Source organism: Rousettus aegyptiacus, unplaced genomic scaffold (genome assembly GCF_014176215.1).
Source record: "Rousettus aegyptiacus isolate mRouAeg1 unplaced genomic scaffold, mRouAeg1.p scaffold_m13_p_12, whole genome shotgun sequence".
Lineage (NCBI taxonomy): Eukaryota > Metazoa > Chordata > Mammalia > Chiroptera > Pteropodidae > Rousettus > Rousettus aegyptiacus.
The window spans coordinates 36311094-36330526 of NW_023416287.1; the positions used below are offsets into that span (position 1 = coordinate 36311094).

The 19433-nt window shown below is 37.5% G+C and overlaps 1 protein-coding gene and 2 pseudogenes across 11 annotated transcripts in view; 2 read left to right on the top strand and 1 right to left on the bottom strand.

Moving 5' to 3' along the window:
* CFAP61 (cilia and flagella associated protein 61) overlaps window positions 1–19433 on the top strand; it is a 274276-nt gene that overhangs the window by 2235 nt on the left and 252608 nt on the right. For 10 of the 11 annotated variants that reach the window (XM_036229710.1, XM_036229714.1, XM_036229717.1 and 7 more), the window contains exons 2-4: window positions 4427–4585; window positions 6427–6582; window positions 17313–17463. In XM_036229710.1, coding sequence (XP_036085603.1) covers window positions 6440–6582; window positions 17313–17463 — 294 coding nt within the window. In that variant the 5' untranslated portion in view covers window positions 4427–4585; window positions 6427–6439. Of the gene's footprint in view, window positions 1–4155; window positions 4261–4426; window positions 4586–6426; window positions 6583–17312; window positions 17464–19433 lie in introns of those variants that run through there. The other variant, XM_036229713.1, reaches the window with a different exon arrangement.
* On the bottom strand, window positions 5736–5854 carry LOC118610291 (annotated as a pseudogene).
* On the top strand, window positions 6041–6159 carry LOC118610433 (annotated as a pseudogene).

Below are 19433 nucleotides of genomic sequence, written 5' to 3' on the forward strand. Positions count from 1 at the left end.
ACTTTCAGTGTAGTTATTATTCTTTTGTAAGCAGTCTGTCCTTTATGTGCTTGCTTTCAGGTTCTCTCTTTGTCTTTGGGGTTTTGTAGTTTCACTACTATGTATTTAATATTTGTTTTTATTTTCCTGCTCAGAACTGAAGGTTTATGTCTTTCACTAATTCTAAAAAATCACTTGTCATTATCCTTAAACAACATTTAATCTTTTCGAAATTCCTATAAGACAGAGATTTTTTTTTCATTCTGGCTTACATGTCTCTTTTTCTTTTTTCCCAGCATTATTGAAATATAATAGAAGATCAGTTGCTTACGTTTACGTTGTACAATTCAATGAGTTTTATTTCAATTATAGTTGGCGTATAATAATATATTAGTTTCAGTTATACAGCACAGTGATTAGAGATCTATATAACTCACAAAAGGATTACCCCACTACATCTAGTACCCTTCTTTCCCCATACATATTGATACACTTTATTATAATATTGTTAACTATTTTCCTTATGCTACATTTATATTTCCATGTCTGTTTTGTAACTATCCATTTGTATTTAATCCCTTTGCTCTTTTTCACCATAGCCCCTAATTGCCATCCCATCTAGTATTCTCTGTATCCATGAGTTCGTTTCTGTTTTCATCATTGTTTATCTTATTCTTTAGATTTCACATGTACATGAGATCATGTAGTATTTGTCTTTCTCTATCTGGCTTCATTCAACACAATACCCTTTAGATCCATCAAAGCAGTATCTTTTTCCACCCCATTCTTTTTAGTCTCTGTGTGTCTTTTAATCTGAAGTGAATCTCTTGTACGCAGCATAAGGGTCTTGTTTTCTTATGCATTCAGCCGCTCTATCTTTTGGTTGGACCACTTAATTCTTTTCCATTTGAGGTACTTGTTGATTGGAATGTAGTTATTATCATTCTTTATTCATGTTTTTGATATATGTTTTTTCTTCTTAAAGAAGTCCCTGCAACATTTCCTGTAATACTGGCTTGGTGTTGATGAATTCCTTTAGGTTATTTTTGTCTGGGAAGCTCTTTATCTGTCCTTCAATTCTAAATGATAGCTTTGCTGGATTAAGTATTCCTGGTTGTAGATCCTGGTTTTTCATCACGTTGAATATTTTGTGTCAAGCCCTTCTGTCCTGCAAAGTTTCTTTTGAGAAATCAGCTGCCAGTCTTATGGGTACTCCTTTGTAGGTAACTAACTGCTTTTCTTGTGCTGCTTTTAAGATTCTCTCTTTGTATTTAAATTCTGGCATTTTACTTATGATGTGTCATGGTGTGGGCCTCTTTGGGTTCCTCTTTTGGGACTCTCTGAACTTCCTTGGGTTGTATGTCTATTTCCTTCACCAGGTTAGAGAAGTTTTCCATCATTATTTCTTCAGATAGCTTTTCAACTTCTTGTTCTCCCTCTTCTCCTTCAGGTAGCCCTGTGACACGTATGTGTTTTTACATTCAATTTTGTCCCATAGGCTCTTTAATTATTATTATAGTCTTGGCTTCCCCATCCTTGATATTGGTGGTTCGATCCTCCTCTTCATCCACTCTGTTTAATATACTCTTCATCTAATTGGGTGTCCTTGGCTTTCCTATCCTTTATATTGGTGGTTCGATCCTCCTCTTCATCCACTCTATTTATTCCATTTAATATACTCTTCATCTCAGATAATGTATTCTTGATTTCTCACTGCTTCCCTTTTGTAATTTCCATTTCTCACTGAATTCCTCTACACTTTTCCTAAGTTCATTGAGCATCTTTATAACCAGTGTTTTGAATTCCGCATCTAATATATTGCTTGACTCCATTATTCATGGATCTCTGTTCTCTTCTCTCATATGGTTTCTGCTTCTTTGTCCACCCATTTTGGCTTCCTTTCTGTGTCTTTTTCTATGTACTGAGCGAAGTTCCCAAGTCTCCCAGTCTTATTAGCGTGGCTTGCGTAGTAGTGGTTCAGCTGCAGGCCAAATTTAGCCCCAGGCTGTGCCCCTCTGGGGTTACCTGTTAAGATTCAGTTAGCAATCCACAGATGCTGGGCTTATAGTTGCCTCAAGAGACCACGCAAGAAACCAAGGCCAGCTGCCACCAGTTGTGGGTATTGGAGCTACTCAACAAGGAATACTGGACTCACCAAGGATACAACTGGTTGTGGCTTGGGTCGGGCAGCAAGTTGGGGGAGGTGGAGTTTCAGGGAATCCTCTGGGCGGAGCAACCTTTGTTAACCAGTTTGATGATGTCTCAACTATTTTGGCACTGAGTATGCACACTGGGTGGCGGGGAGGGCTTAACAGAGGAACAATGGATACCGCCAGCACTTCTGCCTGGAAGAAAGCCTCACCTCTGGCCCTTGCTGTAACTCAGTGTCCCCCTGTAAGTCCTTGGTATCCCCCGAGGAGCCAACTGGGTGCTGGTGCTCAGAGTGAGCAAGTCCCTCACTGCAAAAATCTGCTTGTGGGCACGGCCCCTTTAAGAGAGCCTTTTAAATTGCCAGCAGCAGCTGCCAGAGCCTCTGTTCCACTCAGCCGCTTGGGACTGGGCAGCATTGTATTTTTACCCTGTCCTACCTCCAAGCCCTAGTTGTAGGGTTTCTGTTATCTAGACCCCAGGTGACTCTGCTCTCTGTTTGCTTCATGTTTCCGTCACAACTTTGATTTGGTTGCAGGAGGAGATGAATGAAGCATCTGTCTACACCATTTTGCTAGGACTCCACATGCCTAACTACATTCTATTTTCCTATTTCTGTGTGCTTCTTTCTATATAGTTTCTTTATAACTGTCTTTCAATTCATTCTCTTCAATCTTGTCTAATTTTTTAACTCAGATAATTAATTTAAATTTTAATGACCATATTTTCCCTTTTTAAAGTTTGTTCTTTTTTCATAATTACTTTTTTTCTCATGGCTTTTATTTCTGTTTATATATTTCTATTAATTGTAAACACACCTGTACAAAGGTATTATAGATTGGGATGCTACATCCACTTTGGTCTAGATTTCAGACTTCTCACAAGAAGTTTTGTTTTGTTTTCTACCTAGAGCTATGGGTAGAGAAGGCTTCCTTGTCACTTCTTGAGTTAGTGGGTTTAATTTTTAGAGTCCCCTCATTCACTGAGAGGCCCACCCCTCCAAAATCCAGGTTGTATGCATGGTTTTACTTTCATTTCTCTATTTTATGTTGTGTATATTTTACCACAATAAAAAAAAAAAACAGGATTTAAGCCTTATTTGCAAAGTTTTGGGTTTTTGCAATGAGAATGTATTATGCTTTGAGAAGGTATAAAGAAGAATGCATTATATTGCATTGCTGTGTAATTAAAAATAATTTTAAAAAATGTTGAGAAAGATTGACATAGAGTTAGAACATGAAATTAACTCATTGCAGCTGTGCTATATAAAGCCATCTTAAGAAATACTAGCAGGTCATAAAAATTTGACTAACTTGATTGAAGTGTTTGTTTATCTAGGAAAGAAAATATCTATCACAAAGGGGATTGGTTGGCCCTGTGGTCATCAATAACATAGAGATATCCAGGCAAACCGTGGTGTCACCCAAGCATTGCCCATCTCCGTTTTTTTTTTTTTTTTTTTTTTTTGACTTGGCATCTCTATAGTGGATGAGGGCCCTTCAGGCTTCAGGGCTGGTGAGTGACTTCTTGAGGTTCACGATTTTGAATCCTGAGAATGTCATGTTCAGTGATAATTTTAATGATTGTGGATATGTACTGAGCACTTAACTATGTCAGACACTGCTTTCAGCATTTTATACATGATAACTCATTTATAAAACTCTTTGAGGTATGTAAATTATCTCTAATTTACAAGTGAGGAAATGGAAGAATAGAGTGTTTAGGAAATTAGCCCAAGGTCACAGCTAATGAGAGACAGAAGCTGTTCTCATCCCTGGTGCTCTGATACCACATCCTGTACTCTTAACCATGGCCCCATGTAAGCCATCTTCTGCTAGCTTGGGTTTCTGTGTAGCTGGTCTACAAAGAGAGGGTGCATGGGTGGCTCTGCCTCAGCAGGAGTGGAAGCTAAACCAACTTAAATGTTTATTTACATCTACAGAATGAAAAAAATTTTGACTAGTTTTTCAAATTTTGGAGATATTATATAAATATTAAATTTTCTTTGTAAAATATGAAGGTCTGCCATTCTGAGGCCGTATTTCTGCAAGGCAACATCTGACTGGAGCGAGACTAGCCTGAGCTCCCCATTTCACTACAGTCACCTAACAGTGGCCACATAGCACATGAGAGGTAGAGAAGTGGCTCTCTTCTACCCTGTTTAGGAGGGGAAGTCAGAATTATATTTAGCCTACATGACTTGTTTGTTAACTGTGGGCTACAAAAATGTCTGGACTGCCCCACTATTGACTTTCTTTTTGTAAATGAATAAACCGACATTTTGTACTTGTTCTTTCAGTTTCTGTGAGCCTGGACGGTGTAGGGCCATTTCCCAGAGCTTGGTTTGCTTTGAGCATGCTGATGAAACCCCTTCGTAAGCCAGCAAAGTTGAGGGTGATGTGAATTCACCAAGACAGAGTCCACTGGATGAGATTCCTGGCTGCCATCAACCACCTTTGTAAGTCCCCTGTATTATTCTGTACCTTGTACCCTTAACCTCTGAAGGTTTATGGTTAAAAGCAGATGAACTGCAGTTAATCTGAACACCAATGTACAGTGAGGACAGAGGTACTTCTTATCCACAGAGCCAGCCTACATATCACTTAAAACAGATGGGAGTGGTAGGGCCTGGGCTGGAAGGGAATGCCTAAGGTTCTGTTTCTAACCAAAAGTTTATTCTGAATCAGCTCACCTCACCTTATGGGCCTCAGTTTTCTCATCTGATGAAGGAGCTCAGTCTAGTGATGTGTCAGGCTCCTGTGGTGTCAAGTTTTTTGGTACTTTGGCAAAATTAAAATTATGTAAGGATATATCTCAACAACAACAACAACAACAACAACAACAACAAGCTAAAAGATATGTCGTGTTTTGAAAGAAACTGCTATACTGTATAATTCCATTTATATGATGTTCAAAAATTGGGAAAGATCATCTATGAGATAGAAGTCAGAATGGTGGTTACTTTTGGAGGGGCAAATTGACCTGAGGGGAGGTGGTGCTAGGAGGCAGCCTTCCAGAGTGTTAGAAATATTTCATATTGTTCTTAGAGTCAGAAATACCTAGATGAAAAATTAATTTGCCTATTTTTGAGCTCACTGGCTAGTACATAATATATTTTTCCCTAGAAAAGGGGGAAGGAGAATAGAGGGGAGGGAGGAAAAGATGGAGGGAGGAAAGAAGGAAAGGAAACAGAGAGATAGAGAGACTGAGACATTGAGAGAAAGATTGAATCATTTTGTGGCCTACTGTTCCTGTAAACGGCATTCCCCAAAGTGTCCTTCTGTAACATTAACTCTACCCTGTCTCTGTCATTAGAGATTCTCTTTAGGAAGGGAATGGGAAAGGCTGATTATACAAAGAAAGCAGGTACTTTCTTATGAAACTTCTCAAAGACTTTAATGGACACGATAGCTTCTTAAGAATGCCATTGCAAGCAGCAGTTCCTGTACTTATTTGATCAGAAACATTTTTTGTCACAAAATATCTCTTAGGACTGCGGCCTTAACACTGTATATATATTTATTTATTTTAGGCGAGGCAACCCTTGGTTGACCTCACATATTGCAAGGACCTTGTCAGCTTACAGTCCCTTATTTTTTATATTTTTATGCCTACAGTGCCTTGTCTTCCTAGATGGTCTCCCATCCAAGTACTAACCAGGCCTGACCCTGCTTAGCTTCCGAGATCAGATGGGATTGGGCTTGTTCAGGGTGGCATGGCTGTAGACTAGGAAACTCTATTTGGAACATGGGCAGCAACTGTCAGTATTTCCTCTGTAACTCTTAACCACATGCCGTGGAGGTCAGTTACATACAAGAGGACGCTGAATCAGTAAATTCCTTTCAATGATTTTTAATCCTATTGTTAGAATACTTTGAAGTAGCATCATTGGAAACAAAGAATGCAGTTTCAGGTCTATGGCCATGCCACCCTGAACAAGCCCGATCCTGTCTGATCTTGGAAACTAAGCAGGTTAAGGCCTGGTTAGTCCTTGAGTGGGAGACCACCTAGGAAGACCAGGTGCTGTAGGCATAAAAAAAAAAAAAAAAAAAAAAATACAGTTACGGAAATTTATAGACAGACCAATTCTCAGAAATATCATTCTCTTGGAGAGAAACATGTTAGCTAGTTTGTGGTAACAGTCATCATAGTTTAACCCCAGGGGAAGATGTGTAACACCAACACTTTAATACCATGTTCACTTTGACAGAAATTGAATTAATGTCCAATTTTGTAAGTACGGTAACTGGACTGGCTTGTCATCTCAGGTTAACAGTGGACTGTTTTCTCTCTCTTTAGGACAGGATAAAAAATGTCAATACTAACTTCTCCAAGAGGAAAGGTAGAAGTGGTTCATTGCCGAAGAACAGAATCACAGGATATTTATTGTATCAAAAACCTCATTAGAAAATTTACCCAGAAGCTGTTTGGGAGTCTTAACATCATCTATCTTCTGTAAGTATGTAGCTAAGTAAGCTCAAGAATCTTACCAGTTTTATTACACATCAAGAAGGGACCCCACTCCCCCACTCCTTTGTCCTTATGGGGCTTATCGTGAGGAAATGGACAGCAAGAAAATCTGCCCTACTAAGCAGGTTATATTTGGGAACAACCAATCTCTAAGTTCTGTAGCAGCATGCAAATTGGAGGGATTTCTCATGGGTTTTGCATTCAGGCAAACATATATTCAGATCTCACCTGCCCCACCCACTAGTAGAGTCTTTTGGGCCAAGTTATTACTATTAGCTACCAATTTTAATAATTTACTTTCTGTGGTTCTGTGCTTTATCAACATCATCTTATTTAATGCTCTGACACTTCTCTGAGGTAGCCACTATCATGTTCATTTCAAAGATGAGAAAATGAAGGGTTGCCGAGGTCAAGTAGTTAGTAAGTGACAAAGCCTGTACATGTTCTCACCCACTGCTGTTAAAATGTTATTCTAAAATTCAAAATATGCAGATTTTTTTTCTTAAAAAGATCTCTTTATTTCTCTGTTTTGTTTTTTTGGACACTAGCATATAAGTATTCTATAATTTGTTCCTCACTTTTATTGAAAAAGATAAGAGATAGCTCAGTATTTTGGATTTCATATAGCTTCATATTAAATACAATTAAAATGTTTAAACTAAACCAGCATAAGATATTAAAATTTGTAGTTTCTGATCAGCACACTGATGAGTGTGTTGTAAATTGGCACAGTTTTGTTGGAGAGCTGTAGGGCACTATGTATAAAATGCTTTAAAATGTATATACCAATATACCAATGAAATGATTTCATTTTTTTGGCGTTATGATGGATTAAATACCTTAATGATGTTCTCTGGATCGAAACAACATATCGAGACACACACACACACACACACACACACACACACATAGAGGTAAGTACTGAGCAGAGAACATTATCAGAATGAAATCAAAAACTTAAGGAGAATAGTAGGGACCAATACTATTTTCTCCTTAAATATTTTTGCTACATTTTAGAAACCTCATGCTTTTGTTTTGACAGTTTTGCAAAGAACGAAAGATAAATACTTCCTTCACCTAAGGAGAGAAATATCAGATTCTTTTGTATAAAACTGGGTTATTTATTTAAGGATGAATGAGACAAGCCCACTAGATAAAAGTGCACAATAAGCAAACTAGCCTGTTTAAGCCTCAGAGTGGATTGAAGCCTCCCCCAATAATTTATAAGCCTGTGTTGATTTGAGGTCCAGATTAATTATCTCTGTGGTCCTCAAAGGTTTCAGAACTTCCCAGATAATGAATGCATTTTCAGACAAACAAAAAATGAGTTTACCGGTAGACAGAAAAAAGAAAATAAAGTGGAGAATTTGATTAAAATGATCTCAAGTTAGTGTGTCCAGGAGACTGGCTGAAATAAATACAGATCAGCTCTGAAGGGATGAAGCTTCAACTCAGGCTAAATAATACAGTGAAAGTATGAGTTCACAGTAAAAAGTCACACATATACAAGGGAAACATGCACCATTAGAACCAATAACAAAAATATCCAGCAGAATCACTCTCAAAGACTTCAAATATAACTCAGACAAAAAATATAACTGCTTACTATGTCTGAAGTGAAAAGATGTTTTAAAAGATCATATAAATGGATAATGAGATTTGAAAAGAGTCAAATAGACAATCTAGAAATGAAAATATAGTTGAAATTAAAAGCCCAATGGATGAGTCAAGCATCATGATAGACATAGTTGAAGACATAAGTAGTGTGGTAGATGATCGATATCAATAAATTATCTAGAATTCGGTACAAAGAGACAGACACAAAAAATGTGAGTAGGCTGTTTATCAATTAAGACTACTGGACTTCTTTCTAAAAGGAGATAATAGGACATGGAACAATCAATATTTGAAGGTATAATAGCTGAGAACTTTTCAGAATTGTTGGAAAACATCAATTCTTTGATCTGGAAAACTTAATGAATTTCAAACAGGAAAGATATACAAAGAAATCCACAACTAAGCACTTCATAATAAAACAGTAACATAAAGCTAAAGAGAAGATCTGGAAAATAAGAGGAAAAAGACAACTTACCTGCAAAGAACTAAAGTTTAGAACAATAGACTATTTCTCACTACCACCAATGGTAGCCAGAAGAAAATGTACTGTCTTCAGTATTGGAGAGAAAATAATATCAGCCTACAATGGTATACTCAGTGAAACAATTTTTCAATACCTAGGGGAAAATAAATGCATTTTCAGAGAAGCAAAAACTGGGTTAGTTTACTAATGGACTCTGAATGAAGGAAATGCCTCATACCATAGGCAGAAGGAAGAATATTTCAGCTGGAAAGCCCAAGATACAAGAAGGAAAATAAACCAAAAAGCAAATATGTGGGTAAATCTAACTTGTTCGTATAGGGCAATAACAATAATTTAATATAGATATTAAATATAAATAAGTTATAAGATATAAATAACTTAGATAAAATACAGGACAAAATAGTATATAAATTGGGATGCGGATGATTTTAATGAAAGTACACTTAAGATATTATTCAGGAGGAGGGTGTGGTAGTTAATACACAAAAGTGCTCTTCTTCCCATGAACCATATGTCCTGCGTTTATGCCCTTATGTCACTCCTTCTCACAGTGAGTCAGGGCTGGCCCTGTGTAACCAACAGAAACCAGCAGAAGTGAGACTCTCTCTAACTTCAAGTCTAGATCATAAAAAGTCTTGCACTTCCACTGGATCTCTTGGAATGCTCCCTCTCAGAACCCAGATGCAATATTGTTAAATACTCCAGTCACCTGGCCACATGCAGGTGCTTCATTTGACAGCTTCAGCTGAGACCCCAGCCAAAAACCAATTCTGCTATTGTAATAAGAGTCACAGACCATACATATGATTGAGACTGTGTTCTTATAAAATGTACTTATTGACTCTAACATGCTAAATTTTGTATAATTTTTACAGAATATTTTTCTTTTGATTATTTTTATAATTTAAAAATGTAAAATATAAAAATCTCAGCTTATGGGATACACAGAAACAGTGGTAGGCCAGATTTGGCCCATGGGCCAAAGTCCGCCAAACCTTCAGCTCTATCTGAAACTGCTTAGCTTGCGTCCCGGCCACAGGAACATGCTCTGTCCAAGCAGTGTGATAGCCTACAATGTTAGGATGCTGCAGACCCACCAGTACCTTCACTTCCTAAAGTACCTGAAGAAGAAACATACTTAGATCTGCCTCACCCTAGTTCCGGGCCTTCCTGGAAGCATTCAATTTTATGTTCTTGGGAGCCTTGCAACACTAGTAAAAAAGTCTGGCTACTCTGCTGGAGAGACCACGTGGAGGAAAATTGTGAATCCTAGTTCATGGCAAGAAGCAAAGCCTCAGGTCAGCCGTTGGAGCAGCCTCCAGGCACTTGAGCCACCCTCACTGAGGTACATGGTATGTGAGCAAAGAAACTATCTTGGAGGTTCAAGCCCAGCAGACACCTCTGCTGTGCCCTGCCTGAATTTCTTTCCAATTTTAGTATATGTGCTGCTGAAGCGAGCACACTGCCTGAATTTCTAACCCGCAAAATCATAAGCAAATAAAGTGTGAAGGGAGCACCCACTAGATTTGGAATAGTTTGGTATGTAAAATAGATGAACAAAACAGCAGTTCATAGAGGAAGCTTATAATCTTAAATGCTTCCAGCAAGATGGAAGAAAGGCCTAAAATTAATGTTTTGAGTTTATTTCTAAGTTAGGAAAAGAATATTTAAATCAACTCAGAAAACACAATGAAGGAAATAAAAGATGAGAACAAATCTCAATGATAAAGAAAACAAACATTCATTAAGAACTAACAAAGCCTAAAGTTGGTTTTTTAAAAAGGCTAAAAATAAGATAAACTTTTAGTCAAGATAAAAAGATTAGTCAAGAAAAAAGATTGTTAAATTGGAAATTTGGTGTGAAAAAAATATAAGTAATATGTTGCAGTTTAAGCAGGTAATAAAAGGGTATTATAGATCTATAGTCCCTTAAACAAATCCCTTAGGAGTAGTTGTGTTTCAGAATATAGAATTTAAAAAATTCCATGCCCTTATCAAATATTATTTAATTCTGCCAGCAAGGGCTGGAGTGGGTCACCATAATCACATACTTTAATATTTCTGTGGTAAAATGGTAGGAATATTCTCTAAATGGGATAAAGGCTGTAGAATAACCTCATGCACTCTAAGTCTGATTTTGCTGCCAAGTTAAGTTTAAGATAAAGTTCTGATTTTCAGGGCTTTTTGGATTTTGAAGGGATTTTGAAGGGACTGGATTTATACCTACATAAAAAACTTTATGCCAAAAATTTGAAAATATAGATGAAAAGGATAAATTTTTAGAAAATATAGTTAGAAAAGTTAACTTAAATAATGACAGAAACTCATTAAAGAAATTGAATTGATAATTTCAAATTCTCGTACTCATAAAATAGGAGACACAAATGCCTTTACAAGTCAGCTGTACCAAACATTTGAGAATTAGGTATGTCCCAACTGAATGAAATTTCCTGGAGACAAAGACAGAGAACACTCCTTAACTTACTTTATGAGGCTAGCATAATAGTAATACCAAAATCACATAAGGACAAACAAGAAAGGAAGGTTAACAGTCAATCTAACATAGAATGAGAAGTGAAAATCACACCCAATCTCGTTCGTAAGTATAATTTTGTGCAAAAATTCTACACAAAACATTAGGAAATTATTTTAGAAATACACTAAAAAAATAATATACCATGATCAAGTTGAATCGATCCCATTAGATTAATAGATTGATCTAATTCACCACATTCACAGATTAAGGGATAAAAAATTATGTAATCTCAATAGAGAAAAACATTTGATAAAATTCAACATGGATTCTTATATAACTCTTAACAAAATAAGAATATAAGGCAACTCCCATTATCTGCTAAAGGCATCTATAAAAACCTTTAACAAACATCATAAATAATGATAAAATATTAAAAGAATTACTACAAGAAATAGGGTGAGGATGCCTGTTATCACAACATTGTTCTCAATTAAACTGGAGATCATAGCTTTGCAGTAAGAAATTAAAAATAAGTGTTAGGATTCAAAAGAAAGAAATAAAACTTATTTTTTGCAGATAATATATTCTTTATATAGAAAATCAGAAGGAATATGTAAACAAATCATTAGAATTAATACATAAGTTTAAAGTCTGACTACTAAGTCATTAAACAAAAAGACAATTGCATTTTTATAGATTAGCGTTGAATGTTTAGAAATCATTTTAAAAGAAGACACTATTTACACTCACAGCAATTAATATAAAATATGTAATTGTAAAACTGACAATAACTCCAAGCCTGTTATGGAGTAAACTATCGAACTCTATCGAAAGACATTAAGGAAGACCTAAATAAATGCAGAGGTACACCACATTCTTGGACATCCTAAAGAAGTCAATTCTTCCCATAAGCAAAATCCTAACAGGATTTTTTGTTGAAGTTGATAATATAAAGGTAAATTTATATGGGAGAGCAAAAGGGCCAGAACAATCTGAAAGAAGAAAAGTTGGGGAGACTTGCCCAACCAACTAAAGAATCATTGTCGGTATAGTAATTAGGATAGTGCCGTAATGGCCAAGGAATTGACAAAAGACTGATGGACCAGGATAGAGACCCCAGAAACAGACCTACATGTACTTGAGAATGTGCTGATGACAAACCAGCATGGTGACGAGGCCAGGGGAGAAAGGATGTACCATTAAAAATGGTGTTATCCTTGTGGAAAAGAGAATAAATGTAGTAACCAAACATGTCATGCAAAAAAAAAAAAATTCTGGGTGAATTTATGACTTAAATGTGAAATAGCATCTAACATTGAAGATGGACTATCCTAGATTCCAAATAAATTTATCCAGCTTCCTGGTAGATGTCACCCTTATATACCTAGTAGGTACTTCACATCTAGCATGACCATCACCTGCCTCCAAACTACTCTGCCCATACTTTCCCCGTCTCAGCAACTCCAGCAACTTCATCCTTCCCTTTGTTTGGACCAAAAATCTTGGTGTTATCTTAGCTCTATCTTTCACATCCCATAACAGCAAAGGCTATCAGCTCCCTCTTCAGATCCAAGGCACTAACATTCTTGCTTGAGTATTAATTACAACAGCCCCCTAAGTAGTCTCTGTTTCCACCTGATGTCAACCTTTGCCCATACCCCATCCCACAATAGCCAGAGTGTCACTATTCAAACACATTGGACCCTTTCATGTTTCTGCAAAACCCTGTGTTGGTTTGCCATCTCCCTGCCATGATCTGGTGTGCAGCCCAACTTTTTCCTTTCTGACTTCATTCATCTCTCTTGAGCTACACTGACTTCTTTTATTTTTTTCTGGAATACTTCAGGCACATTGTGCCTCTCCATCACAGTTCAAATACTGCCTTCACACACACACACACATGCGCGCGTGTGCGCGCGCACACACACACACACACACACAGAGTACATCCTCTCCCTTATTTTTCTCAATTGCACTTGCCACCACCTGATATTCTATGCATTTTTTCAAAATATATCTGCCTCCATCTACTAGAATGTCAGCTGCATGAGGGGGTCGGAATTTTTGTTTGTTCCCTGCTGTATCCCCAGGGCCTAGAGCAACACTTAGTAATTGGAAGGCATTCAATAAAAGTTTATTGCATTAATGAATGAATTCACTACTAGTCATGTGACTGCATAAGTCACTTAACCCCCTAAGCCTTAGCTTCCTTATCTGTGAAATGGACAACTGTAACTAATTTACAGGATTAGTGGGAAAATGAAAATTATTGTTGCATACAGTGCAGTCAGTACCTAGTTCCTGGGAGGTGCTCATAGTTTTCTCTTCCCTCTGGCAGGGACTAGAGTTGGACAGAGTTGAGATTTTTCTATTACTCTCCTTCCTTTCCCTTCTCAGCAACTGGGCATGCATAGAATAAGATGAGGCACTACTTTATGAGTGCAATGGAATTCTCTTCCAACTTTATAATTGAAAGAACACAAGCTGCAGCACATGTGCAAAAGTGAGGTGTAAACACCTCAGTGATGAGCAAGTGAGTGGCAGGGGTTCAATGGCACTGGGTGGGGGTGGGGACCTTTCAATGTATACTTTCAGGAGTCTTTTGAATCTTTACCATGACATTGAATTTCCTTGTGTAAATAATTTATAAGCCCTCACCTTGTTAGCAAATGTGCAGTTCTGACTTGTCCTTCCTGGAGTGAAGTGTGTGACAGCCTGAGCAGGAGGGCAGATGATTGGGCTATCCATGTGATCACCAGTTCTTCCTCATTCTCCAAGGCCCATTCTTTTAAGGGGTATTCAGAGCATGGAATGTAGCGTAGGTGTGGGATGACAGCGGGGGCCTTTCTACAGCTTTTTTCTCCCCAAAGCTTCCACAAATGTATTTTCTCAAATTCTCTACATGGTCACATGCTAAATACTCAAAAATTATTGACAGCCAAGTGTTTCTGAAGGTGAGTTTCATAACCCAGCTGTGTCTGTAAGTAGCTGTGAGAGTACCTTGAATGGATGTGTTTAATGTGTTTTTTGTTTTTTCTGATTTGGCAAATATGAAAAACAATCTCATGTGGGATGGGAGTAGTGAGAGTTTTTGTTAATGTTAAAATGGGATGTGAAGGTTGTGAACTACCTTAGAAGCCAGCATATTTTCAGAAATAAAAGTAAATTTACATTTTCATTTATTTCCTGGAGCTCCCAAAACAGCTACTACTCAGCCCAAGCATGGATTCTTCATTTTTCATATTAAATAACTCCCCATCCCCACGCTGGGCCAACCTTGAGGCTTAAAGACCTGTTTACAGGCATTTCTAAAGCTGGTGTTTTCTTTTATAGTTTATTCAGTTTCATTTTATTGACTGCTGGCATTATCACAGATATAAGAGTGAATAAAACTTCACCTAAAAACCCTGTTAAATTTTAAGGTAGAAAATGATCAGATCAGGCATAATGAATGAGTGGGGAAAGGGCCAAAAGAATCAGCCACGTTGAGTGCAGATGCCACAGTTAGTTATGGGGATGGGAACTGTGATGACTTTGATTCCCATGATAGTGTTCGCTGTATCATTCATGCTGCTTAACAAAGCAGCAAATGGGGACACTTTTTCACCAAGATTTCCATCAAGTAGAGTTAAATTAAATGAGTTTGGGCTGAACTTGGAAAATTCCCTAAACCAATTGGATAAATGAGACATTGTTCCTAATGAAAAGAACTCCAGTTTCTATTGGTGGATAGTATCTTTGAGCTTTAACATATTTTGAGTGAAATGTGTGTGTGCGTTTATTTAATAGGGCTCTTTTGGTTAGGATTTGGCTTATTATAAAGAATAGTTTTAAACCAGCTTTAAAAACATACCTTCTTCCTCTACCTTTTTTTCTCCTCTCCCTTTTTTGCTCCCATAGTGATTTTTATCTGTCCTGTGTAGGATTTACTGGCTAAGAGATAATAAGAAGCGGAAATTATACACACAAAAGGATACCGCTATAAAAGTTAATTTTTGCAGTCAGCCATTTGGAAATTAATGCATTTTCCCATTGAAATAAAGTTATTCATGGCTGGCTTCCCAGGTTAACCCACTAAAACCTATTTAATCTATAACATCTGTGTGGTATAGTACTGTTCTAATTGTACTATAGAACACAACCAGTGTCATAGGTTCCCATGGATAAATGTATTTCAAGTTCAACTTTGGGTTCCAGGGACACATTTCCCTTGCTTCCCTGAGGGGATGGCACTTGCCCTGTCTATCCTAGCTCTTGCTCACTTCCTTCACCACAGCCATCGTCATTGCTGACATGTGATGGGTCCTACGCCCTGGGCATTTTCTCATCCAAATTGGAGTGAGGACTCTCAGTATGAAGTTGTAGGTCATGGCTCTTGGACCTGGGGCAGGGAAGCCCAGAGGACCAGGAACTGGAGGGAGCCACTGCATGAGTGGAATGAGGGGCAGGGCTTCAGTGAATCAAACTAAAGAGTCCTTTGTATGGATACTGTATTCTTGAAACCTGAGAGTAGTCTGCTGCTTTTTTTTTTTTTTCATGATAAGCCAGTGCTATGGTAGGGCTCTTGGGCCTAGTGCCCCCCTGAAAGAGTCCCCTGTGGCTGTGGGATGTGACTTTCTATGAGAGCAGACAGTGGCTGTTGCTGGAATCAGTATCACTAGTACAACGTTTCACAAAGATGCCTATACCTCTGCTGGTATTTAAGGTGATTTGACTTGATACAGGCACAAGGAGTTTTGGTTTTAAATGTTATATCTTTATTTTTATAGTTACCTTTTATAGCAAGGGATACTGGTTTTCCATTTATGAGAATGATATAAATTTCCTATTAAAATATACTTATTTAAGCCAAAGTGAACTGGTTTAAAGAAAAAAATTAGACACGAATACATGAGTGAGAAACTGCTGTTTGATGAAGAGCTCTAGTAAAGTGATATGCCATCAAATGGAAAAAAGCAGGCTACCAATAGTATGGGTTGTGCGATTCCATTAAAAAAAAAAACATACAAAGTACATTTCAATATATAGCTGTCCTCAAAAACAAGATAAATTTGGAGAGATGGACACCAGTATGTTGACAGAGGTTATCTATGGGCAGTGGTATTAAGGGTGATTTCTCAATTTTTTTTCTCTTCTTGCTTTGAGTACTTTCTAATTTTTGACTGCATGACAGTACAATACTTCTGTGATAAAAATGTAACTGGAAAGCGTACATAACTTTCTCTGTATTCTTTCCATTGTCTCTTCTCCTCCTTCAGTTATATGGTGTCTTTTCTCCTAGTCCCCTTAATAAGGAATATGGGTAACTTCTACCTTCTGTGTTTTTTGAAGGAACGTTTAAATCTTTTTTTCTCCAACTTAAGATACCAGCAGATGTCACTCAGCTGTGAAAGTGAAAATTTCATTTCAATTCATGTACAAATGAATCTCAGTGTAGTAAACTATATGTGTCTTTAAGTCATAGCTCTCGCTGTGATGACAGTCCACATGATAGGGAAAGGACCATCAAGACGTCCCCTTGTGACAGCCACCAGGATAAGAGTTGGAAGACCTGCTTCTCTTCTTTTATCTTCGTTAAGTTGCTGGGTTCCCATAAGCTTAAGCGAGACACCCTTACAGTCTCCATTTTTATAGCTGGATCAGGTAATATTGCAGATGCTCAGATTCCATAAGAATCAGTTAGCTTAGGGTTTGAAGAAATTGATTAATGCTAACAGCGGTGGAGTTAAACTCTTAGATTTGCTGCTGCATATAGGTGACCAACTCATCCCAGTTTGCCTAGGATTTTACTGGTTTTCACACTGATAGTCCCATGTCCTAGGCACTTCAGTCCTGGGCAAACTGGGTCAGTTGACCATCCTAACTGCATGTTTAGGCTAGCACAGTGGTATTGGCCACATAGAGAGGATAAGAAAAGGGTATTGAACACTTCGTATCATAATTATAATGCCTTTCTAATGAAATGTAATTTTTAATAAAAATTTAGCTGGTAGTACCACATGTCCTGAAAGGTCTATTCCCAGAGTGTGCTCTAACATTGTTTCCTCCTCTTTCAATGGTGATCATACCTTATGCAGTGGTTGCTGTGTGGTTGTTCAGTAATCTTATTCATGTGTCCAATTTTAATCATTTCCACAGGGAGAAGGCAAACCTTGCCATTACTCTCTGCAATGACAAGGAGGAGATCATGGCTCATGCCACTTTCCTGGACTATCCCAACTGGAATGTGGCCAAGCAGGATGACTGGGTGTCCGTGTTTCTGGAACTTGACAGTGAAATCCCATGCACAGTAAGCAATCGTGCACAATGCCTATTAGAATAGTCTGAATTTTGAAGGGAAGTCTTGTACTTACATTTATGTCTTTTCAGTTTTGGACTAAGCAGTTCAGAACACACAACAGAAAGTATATGACATCATGACAAAAATGAAGTTAGCTAGTAGGGAGGAAAAGTGGATCTGAGAGCAGGAAGCCAGAGGGGATAGGAAACAATAAGTAATAGCCAAATCAGACAGCCGCTGGCAAAGCTCAGGTCATACTGTTGATGAGGACTGGGAGCAAGAAATTAGTGGGAGTGTCAGAATACCTGCTTTACAAGTCTCCACACTGTGATGCAAGTGTCAATGTTCAAAGTATTTGATATGTGGAGAGGATACCTGCCACCTACATATTTACCCCTGTAATAATGAAAACAGAGCCTCAGATTCATTTCACACTCTATAACTTTCAAAATGCCTTTGTGAACTGTGGTTTTGATGCCTTCTAGCCGTGGGTTCATGACAATCTATTGGTTAATAGGAGCCAGGTCAGCAGTTCCCAGGGAGTTGGGCCTTGGTAGCTGGTGCCACGTCTGAGCTCTCGCTGCCCTTGGCCTACCAGAGCCAGGTGAGCATCTAGCCCTAGTTTCTATGGAGAGCCAGAGACTGTTGACTCTGAGCAGTGTACTTGCTTGTCAGTGGAATTCAACAGCATGTCCCTAGAACCCTGGAGAATGTCAACTGAGTGAATGAGTGCGTTCACTTACCACTTGTGCAAGTGTGCATACATGCACACATGCACACACATTCATACCCGGCACATTATCCAGCACTTATTCAGCTAGATGATGCCTCCCCCTTGTCCTCTGTGCTCTTCTCTGCATCACCACCCTGTACACTGAGTTACCTTTCTCAGACTTGGAAACAGTCCAGAAAGATTCTTTCAGTCAATGCTATACTTTTGATTGACTTTTTATTGACTGGGCTATTTTACAGTTCTGTAGAAACAGTGATTAACTTGTAGATTTTTATCCATTTGAGATGTAAATAATTTCTATCTGGTGGAAGAGTTAACCTCAAAGGTTACAGTTTTTGGCCCAGTAGGACATTAACTATTTCGTATCATATTCGGCAATCTTCTTCTAACATTCCTCATTAAATTATCTAATGTAGTCAGCTTCTGCAGTGCAGTGAATCATTTTTATGATTTCACTGGTCGTATCATTAATAGATGGGTTGAATAAATCTCTGACATGTGTTCATTTTATATTTGCATTATGATCATGACTTTACCTTTTTGAAAATTATGAATTAATACCATTTTTCAGAAATTCTTTCCTCTTTATTCTTCTTCTTGTTCTGAAGATTGTTTCTTTTTAAACTACTTCCTACATTAGTATAGCGGTTGGCTGTTCAGTGTGGTAGCCACCAGCCATAAGTAGCTATTGAGCACATCAAATGCAGCTAGCCTTGACTGAGATGTACTGTAAATACACACAATCAATTTCAAATATTAGTAGAAAAAAAAATGGAAAACATATTATTAATTTTTATATTAATTACTTGTTAAAATAATTTGAATATACTAAGTTAAATAAAATTTATTAAAAATTGATTTCACCTGTTTATCTTTACTCTTTTTTTTTTTAATGTTTAGTAGAAACTTTAAAATTACATGTGGCTTACATTTGTGGTTCATATTATTTTTCTATTGGACAACATTGGTATACAGCCTTAGGCTTAATATATTATCTATTCCAGTGGTATTTGCAACTGAAGTAATAATTTTTATCTTAAAGCTAAAAAATAAATCTTTAATTATAAATTTTTGATGGGAGAGAGAATTTGGGAGAGCAATTTGCCAAGTAATAAACCATGCACTCCTAAGCTAGTCCTGTTTGCATTGTAAAGCAGATGTTAAGTAAGGTTGCTATAGGATTTAGATAACTTAATACTTGAAAAGCACTTACATTGGTGTCCTTGTTGCTGTTATTGTCTGGACT